Source organism: Xenopus tropicalis, chromosome 2 (genome assembly GCF_000004195.4).
Source record: "Xenopus tropicalis strain Nigerian chromosome 2, UCB_Xtro_10.0, whole genome shotgun sequence".
In the NCBI taxonomy this organism is placed as follows: Eukaryota; Metazoa; Chordata; class Amphibia; order Anura; family Pipidae; genus Xenopus; species Xenopus tropicalis.
The window spans coordinates 96447186-96456259 of record NC_030678.2 but is presented as its reverse complement, the minus strand read 5'-3'; the positions used below and the strand labels follow the sequence as shown (position 1 = coordinate 96456259).

Sequence of the window (9074 nt, the reverse complement as noted above, 5' to 3'; positions counted from 1 at the left end):
AGGAAGCAGACAGCTGGCCGCTCAGGAGTGACTTCTGATGACGTCTAAGCACTCTTGTTGGAGCGCAAGTAACCCAGCAACAACCTATAGCGTCAGTAAGATAGCGGAATATGTAACAGAACGACTTCGGCAGGACGGTACCCACATCAAAATGCTAAACGCTATTTCAGTTACGCTGTTTCATATTCATTTTATTTCTCTAGACTTCAGCCGTGTGACCTCTAACGCCTTCAGTCAACTTCCGCCACACTAAACATGGAGCCTGCTCTGCTTATGTGACGTCGTAGCTGTTCGCCCGGTGAGTGACGGGCATCATGGCGGCGCTGTGCAGAGGCACGGTGCGGGCTTGTATATTGAAGCCGCTGGGACTTTCAGTTAGTCTGCAGGTAAAGCGGAATGTGAGAGCCCTACGGCGGACCCCGGTGCGGGTATTACCCGCGGCTGAGAAGGGTCGGGAACGTAAGGAGGTGGAAGCAAGGCGACCGCAGCAGCCTAGGCAGAGTGAGTACCAAACACGTACATCACAGGGGGTGAGACAGCCTACCGCACTGACTGAAGCCCCAGCGCTGGAGTTCCGATACGAGAGAGCGTTACCTGGTGATAAGCGACTGAGGTTGGTAACTTGTGTCAGAAACTTGACTAACTCTTTCCCCCTGGCAAGCCAGAAGACTAACTACAGCTGACTTGGCTGACATACTCAGTTGCAATGGCTGAAATTGAACCTAGGACCCCAGCACTGCAAAACACAATGCTAATGGCTGTGTCAGTCAGCTTCCATTACCCGGGGCCACTGGAGAAATTCAATAATTTAAATAATTATCTTTTTAAGTGATCTTTGTCTCTAGGGCAATATCCTGGTAACAATTTACTGCAAGGAAAACCTTTCTGAAGTGTAACAGAAGCAGTGTGGGACTGGGATCCCAGGGGCCCACCAGAAAACCTTAAGCTGGCCATACACGTGGGGATCTGGTCGCACGAAACATCGTCAGATCCGCCACACACCATTCAGGGCTGAATCGGCAGGTAAGGAGGTAGAAACAATAGGATTTCTACCTCCTTCTGCCGATTCAGCACTGAAGGGAGATTTTGGTCAGCAGCTTCCTGCGATATCGGTCGACTCGCCGACATACCATACACGCACCGAATATCATACGAAACAAGGTTTTGTACAATATTATCGGTGCGTGTATGGCCACCTCTTTATTCTCCTAGTCTCTTTTATTTACTTGTTAGCATCTATTCTCCCATCTATTTCTCCTCTTTTCTCCCATTCAGAAATAGGAAATGACCTTGAAACAGGCCAAATGGTCAGGAGCAGGAGGGCCCACTTACACCTGGGCCACCAGTATCACACTGAACACAAGTATCAGCTGTCGTTCTATATGCTCTTGGAGCATTTTCTGTAGAGTTTAAAAAAATCTTCACAGGGAAGTAGTCATAGTGGGACAAGGGCAGGACTGGGTTACATTAGCCTGGTCACCAGGGCAGTCTATTATGGTGGGTTTAATTCTACTGAGGAATGATGGAGAAAATGACTTTGGCTCATGTTTAAAGGAGTAGGAAAGGTATAAACCTAAGTAAGCTTTATCAGAAAGGTCTATGTAAATACAGCCATAAGCTGAAAATCCTTCATTCCCAGGGCCAGAGTCTGCACAGTTCTCTCCTCTCTCCCCTCCCATAAGAATTCATAAGTCTTACTTCCCCCACCCTTAGGAATGTATGATCATAGCTTCCTGCTGCAGCTCAGAAGACCAAGATAAAATGGCAGCTGCAATCTTAAACAAACAGATGGAGCTTCTAGGGCTCTTTACTCAGGTATGGTAATGCTTTCTGCAGAATAAATATAGGGTTCTAGGTGGCACTAATGTGGCAAATCTATTGGCAGTAAAATGCCAAAATAACTGTCCTTCTCCTTTAAGTATATTAAAGATATCTAAAAGATGAAAAACTAAAATTGTTAATCGAGGTTGCAGAGTTTATTTCTCCAGATGTAGGCATGCCAATAACTTAAAAGCAAAGGATTTTTCAGGTTCATGTTTACCCCTTTTGGGCTAACATTTGGTCAGGGGGTTACTTAAAGGGGGGGGCTCACCTTCAGATTACCATTTAGTATATTATAGAATGGTCTGTTCTTAGTAAGTTTTCAATTAGTCTTCATTTTTTATGTTATAGTTTGAGTTTTGTGAATTCCTCTTCTGCCTCTTTCCGGCTTTTAAATGGGGGTCACAGCAGCCAAACAACTATTTTTCTGTGAGGCTACACAATTGTATACAAATGTATTGTTATTGTTATTGTTAATTTTTATTATTTATCTTTCTATTTAAGACCTCCTTTAAACCACTGCCTGGTTGCTAGGTTAAACTGGACCTTAGCAACTAGCTTGCTACTGAAATTCCAAACTGAACAAGAAGCTCAATAACTCAAAATCTGCAAAAAAATAAAACCAACTGCAAATTGTCTCAGAATAGCACTCTCTACATCAGGGATCCCCAACCTTTTATACTTGTGAGCCAAATTCAAATGAAAAAAGTTTTGAAGAGCAACACAAGCATCATAAAAGTTCCTGGAGGTGCCATTGAGAGCTATAATTGGCTATTTGATAGCCCCTATGTGGACTGACAGCCTACAGAAAGCTCTGTTTGGCAATTACACTGGGTTTTTATGCAACCAAAACTTGCCTCCAAGCCAGAAATTCAAAAATAAGCATCTGCTTTGATGCCACTGAGAGCAACAACCTAGGGGTTGGGGAGTAACATGTTGCTCACGAGCGACTGGTTGGGGATCACTGCTCTACATCATACTAAAAAATAATTTAAAGATGAACAAAGCTAATGGCAAACAGGGCTGTTTCTCCAATGGTGTAGAAATGCAGGCAGTGAAAATGCCAGTCCCATCTGCTCCTTGCTGTAAGCGCAAAGCTTCGGATCAGGTGGAGAAACAGCTCCATGTGCCATTAGTTTTAGTAGGCTTACTATCATAACAAGGTCACAGATCAGTATATAATAAATAATTACAACAAACCCTCTATAGTTCAAGTAACCTTATATCTGGAAACTTTTTCACTAAAATAAACTTCTATGTCCAATCATTTTGAATAATATCCGGTGCTGGTTTCCCTTTGGGCTAAACATTTATCTTATCTGTAACAATGGCCCCTTTATTGGAGCTTCCTATAGATCCTCTCACTTCTCTGTCCGAGTTTGAAATGAAGAGTGGGCGTGTCCTAACGGTCCCTGCCAGAAGCACAGTAGGAGGGGGAGAGCCAATCACAGCCCTGCAGTCACACAAGCACAGACAGGCTTTAGTTCCCTATTAGGTCAGCCTAGCTGCTGATTGGTTCCTATCCTACAGTGCAGGGTACGGAGGGCCGCCGGCTCCCCAGCTCATCCAGAGAATTCAGCCAGCAAGAAGTGGAACAGATGGGTGGGGCTAGTGGGGTTTGGGGGAATTTCTCAATAAATCAGTCTGAAACACAACTTTTTTTAAGCACAATCCTTCTATATCTAGAGGAGTATAATTCCCTGGTACATTCATCATTTTTATAGGATATGTCTCCTTTAAAATGTCCTTTACATGACTGCATTTGCTGCATGGTGCTACTGATTAATAGAAGACTAGCCAAACAGGCCAGGGCATACAAGCAGTACTATGCTAAATAATGGATAAAGTCTTGAAAATGTTAGACCCAATGGCAATGTTTTGGAAAGAGCAGTAATAGAAATGTTTATTTCTTTGTTCTTGTTATTTAATAGCAAAGTTGTTACGATTGCAAAGTCCAAGAAATTCCGTGATCGCCACGGGCAGGTATTGCTAGAAGGACGGAGATTGTTAACAGATGCATTGGAATCCGGTGCAGTTCTACAGACTCTGTTCTTTAGCAGAGTTGACTATTTGAAGTTGTTTCCACCTGATAAACTAAGGAAAGCAAACCTCATCAAAGTAAATTTTGACAATATCAAGATCTGGTCAGATGTTGTAGCTCCCCAGGGACTTATGGGTAAGTAAATTATTTGTATCTCCTATTGTTATCAACAGTTGAGAAAAAAAATATAAGGCAGCAGCCAAGAATCAGACCCCACGCTCCGACTGCCTATCCATGGTTTTGCACACAGAACCACTGTTGGGCCAGGTGCAGGAACACGGGGCTAATATCTGCACCGAAATGCATACTGGCGTGTTTCAGCGCAGAAATCTGTTCAGTTTGACTGCCCCCGGCCCAACACACTGGCACGTGGTGCAGGTACATCCAAAAGCTGACCTAAACATAGGGGCTGAGTCTTGGCCTGCATTTATCTGCTGGCCAAGAATAAGCCCCAGGTTGCTTAAGCCTTAAAGAGGCACTTGCAGTTAAGCAGGGGGTATCTATGCCCACTGTAAGTAAATATTTGGATATATAATACACCCATTATCAACATGAGTGTAATGAATAGGGTTGTGCCGAAAATACTTTTTGCCTATTATATTAATAAGGAAATATCTATGGCTTTTATTATGTCTAGCACAATTATATAAAGCCAGTTTCACTTTAGCACTCCTGTCATTTCCCGATCCCAACAAATGTTAAACTAATTACCAGTCCACTAAGGAACCCCTAATAATCAACTGCTCAAAGGCTGCTTCTTAGATAAGGGAGAGTTTTTTTAAAGGTAGATAGGGAACTCTGAACAAATTACTCTGTTTATAAGGGAAGGAAAGGGGGTAAGGTCAACTTTAAAATGAGTGCTTTTTAATGCCAAATAAATAGGAAAATATGGATTTAAAAAAAACATTTTTTTTTACAGAATAAGCAGAATGCTATTTCAACACCAGTCCTATTTATTGTGTTGATTTTTAGAAAAGGTGTTTTTAGGTTAATGTCACGCCTTATGCTCCTAACAGCTTTCTGATGTGCCTGCACCCAGAGCCACTGCATTAGCGGGGTAGGGGCAGACTGAGCAGATTTTGGTGCAGAATCCTTCAAGAATGTATTTTGGCACTGTAATCAGGTGCAGGCACATCAGAAAGCTGTTAGAAGCGTAGGGGCAATTTCTCGGCCGAGAACACAGGCCAAAAATCCACCTGGTGTGGCACTATCTGTAGGTGTATATTGTCCCTTTAACTGGATGAGCAGATTGATTTTGCATTGGCCAGGAGGTATGAGCTTTTCATATTGGTTGCCTCTAAATAAAACATGCTCTGAAAAGGCATACCCATACCTGTATTGAATATGGAAAGCAGTCAATTAATTGACCCTCTTTTGCCACTTCATGTTGCAACTATAGGTACTGCCTAATCAGTGCAGGGAATTTCTTGTAGATTAAAAAAGGATGCCATGTTAAACTATTTCAGAGGTGGTTACTATTTGATGTTATTGCAGATGTTTGCTAGTGATTTGTGAAGCTGGTAACAAAAGCAAGCTAACCATATATCTACAGAGCATTATAGCTGTGTTGTTACTCACCTGACCGTAGACTATCAAGATTGATATTATCTCACTGTTTTAAGATTAATATAAATCCTTTTTGCAGGAATTTTTGCAAAACCAGATCATGAAAAGATAAGTTATCCAACTACACAGACGAAGCACACTTTACCTCTGTCTCTTATTTGTGACAACATCCGTGATCCTGGTAACTTGGGTACCATTCTGAGATGTGCTGCAGGGGCAGGCTGCAATAAAGTATTACTTACAAAAGGTATCTTCCACACTTTCAGCACGCAATTATAGTGGCATGTATTTTTTTAAAGGAAAGCCCTATAAATGTTACATTCCCCTAGGGGGGATGAAAGATCAGCAGCTAAGGTATTTTCGATTCTTCCTTGTCACTGGTGTTAATTTTTTAAATGAACATTTTGACGCCGAAATCCACTTAAGCCAGTTTATATTTACTTGCTTCCTAGATTAAAATTGCTATCTGGTTGTTATAATACCACAGTGTAGCAACCTTCATTATTTGAATGAAGTATTTTAGAAATATGTAATAGCAAAAGAAATCTTTTCTCACAAAGTATTTTTTTTTCACTGGGGTCATTTATAGGATTTAAATGCTGCCAATGAAGTGGCTTCGGGTGCAGGCACAGGGAAAGACTGATGCCAGCGTAAGCTATATGCATGCTGAGAATTAGCCATAGGGTTAAGACACACAGAGCTACTAGAAGCAGTTACTTGTCACTGCTACAAAAAAAATACAATGCTGATCATTTACTAATAATTGTATCTATGTGTGTTTTAGCAAAGGCAATTCTCATTATTGTCTAAATGTGCCTTCGCCCTTAGGGTGAAGACACACGACTAAAAAAAGCAGGCATTTTCCGGCTCTGTTGTAGCTACACTTGGTTCAATGAGAGCTGATACACTTCTCTGCCTACAAAACCTTTACCTTTGGTGCAAAATATGAAAACAGATACTTCTCATAAAAATATTATCAATGGCAAATAATATAACCACTTTTTAGGCAGAGGTTCCCTTTTTCATAACCCCCACCACACCTTTTATTTAATGATTTTAAATGTGTGCAGAATAGACTGAGACGTATGATTCTTACTGCAGGACCTCTCCTTCTATAAAATATATTTTTTCTTTTGTTCTGTAACACAATAGCAAGCATTGGATTATGATTTTACTTGTAACATGACTGGGGGTGCAGTCAGAACAAAAGATATATTATAAATAAAAATCCAAGTATGTATATCGTTATAAAGCGCCACTTTTGTATGCAGCGCTGTAAAGAAGAACAATAAATTAAACCTACAAATGGGGCTATTACAATAATAGATAAATACAAATTATTATTATATATTATAGTATTTGACTATAGTAGAATGCATGCATAGGGCAGTTTGTTAATAAACTGTACAGAGAGAAAGGCAGTAAAAACTGTGGTGCCGGTGCATTCCCTAACACTTTTGGGGGTTTGCAATTCTATTAGAGACAAGATAATTGCATGTCAACCTTTAAAATATTCATATTATTACAAGATAAAATATTTACTACTAAGGCGTTGTAGTATCCATTAATTCCATTTGTTAAAAGTTATATAGTGCTGTATCTGTGTATAGCGTATTTACATTTGTCTGTTTTCAGGTTGTGTTGATGCATGGGAGCCGAAGGTATTGAGAGCTGGAATGGGAGCTCACTTTCGCCTGCCGGTAATCAGCAGCCTGGACTGGGATATTGTGCCCAATTACCTGTCTGCAGGTACAAAAGTGTTCCTGGCAGATAACTTCAGGCCTGATATGAAGCATAAAACTGGTGATGTTTCTGAGAAAGCAAGTGATTATGGTTGGGTTTCAACCAATCCAAGGAGGATATTGATCACTGAAGAAGGATACGAAAGTTCTAGTGATGAAGAGGACAATACAGATAAACTTTATATCCCTGGTCTAGAAGTGCAGAGTTATTTTGAAAGTTGGGCTCAGAGCCCTTGTGCAATTGTGATTGGAGGAGAGACTCATGGTTTGAGCATAGAATCCCTGTTGCTGGCTGAAAAATCAAATGGCAAAAGACTTTATATTCCAGTTGTTCCTGATATAGACAGCCTAAACTCTGCTATGGCTGCCAGTATCCTACTGTTTGAAGGGAAAAGGCAAATTGAGAATACAATGAAGAGAAAATCTTAGAAAGCCCTCTCCTCATGGATGAACTTGGCCCCAGGGAGGTGCTGGGTAACCTGCAAGCAATTCTGGTATTTTTATTTTCTCTTGCAGGGAATGTATAAGTCAGAAAAATATTTATGAATACCTATAGTGTATTTCTTTGTACAGTCTATTGTAACTACTTTACCCAAATGCTTTTTAAACTTTTTTTTATAAACCACATCTGATTATGAAGTATCTTCTAGACTATATTACATGTAGTGGGCTGATCTCATATAGCATGTTCGAGGGTCGGATTAAGTTAAAATGATGTCATACAGTAAAGTCTATGGAGCCTTTGAGCAGACTTCTGGCCTCCATTTCTAGACCGTCAGAAAATGGAGAGAAAGCCATGGCTCCTGTCCCCAAAGAATTTGATTTACTGAGGAAACTTACAGACAGGATACCTATGGATATGAGGTTAAGAGAAGAATATTGATTTGCAGGGGATTTAACTTAAATGGAATTGATAAAGGATGTTTGAATTGGTGCTGCCTAAATACACTTTAGACACATACATTCTTGTACAGTTGTTGCTTGAGAGGCACTAGGTATGAAACTGTCCACTTAACTAATAATGGGTGTCATTTTTTTTTAAGAGGGTGCACCATGCAGAGCTTGCCCTCTGTTCAGGAGGCCTTTTAGCTACCAAATTCCATGATTCCTTGAAATATAGCTAAGAAAATGTAAGAATGTTTAACATTTTCAACTTTTCTAGTAGAAGCCTTTTTTTCACCTTGATAAATCAGCCTATGTATCAGTTGGTTTTTATATCTGTAAATCTGTGCATTTTTGTGAATATTTGGTGAAATGAGTGGTCTCACAAATTGAATGGTACATATTGACCTTCTTAATGATTTCTTTTATAAATCTGCCCTATAAGGATGTTTGGTCCTTACAAGGTAGATAATTAGATCCCCAATTCACAGACAACCCCCTGCATAATGGACTCCTAAAACAAAACAATCACAACAAAGGCGAAGGAAGGGGGTTGTATGTAATAATTATCTACCTTACAGGGACCAAACATGGAGAATATTTAATTTCCCTGTTAAGCTTAAGAAATAAAATCAATAACATTGTTTTAAACAAAGTGTGCAGCACGTGAAGCGCAAAATTTTCAACTTCCATGTTTGTGACAAAAAGTCATGCGATTTTAAAGGAGAAGAAAAGTCATTTTGGCATTTTATTGCCAATAGATTCGCCACATTAGTGCCATCTAGAACACTATATTTATTCTGCAGAAAGCTTTACTATACCTGAGTAAACAGCCCTAGAAGCTCCCTCCGTTTAAGATTGCAGCTGCCATTTTAGCTTGGTCTTCCTAGCTTCCTGCTGTAGCTCTAGCTGTTGGTAGCTCAGATTACACATTCCTAAGGGAGAGGGGAGCAGGAGAAGGACTCTGGCCCCAGGAATGAAGGATGATTCTGAGAGAGGAAGCCAGATGCTGATGGACATGT

The 9074-nt window shown here is 40.4% G+C and overlaps 1 protein-coding gene across 1 annotated transcript; it reads left to right on the top strand.

Moving 5' to 3' along the window:
- The first annotated feature begins 241 nt into the window (after nt 1-241).
- Nucleotides 242-8703, top strand: mrm3 (mitochondrial rRNA methyltransferase 3). Its single transcript, NM_001016220.2, is given in 4 exon segments — nt 242-613; nt 3753-3997; nt 5508-5675; nt 7064-8703. Coding segments are annotated over 4 exon segments (1248 nt in total). The 5' UTR covers nt 242-314; the 3' UTR covers nt 7600-8703.
- The last annotated feature ends 371 nt before the right edge of the window (nt 8704-9074 follow it).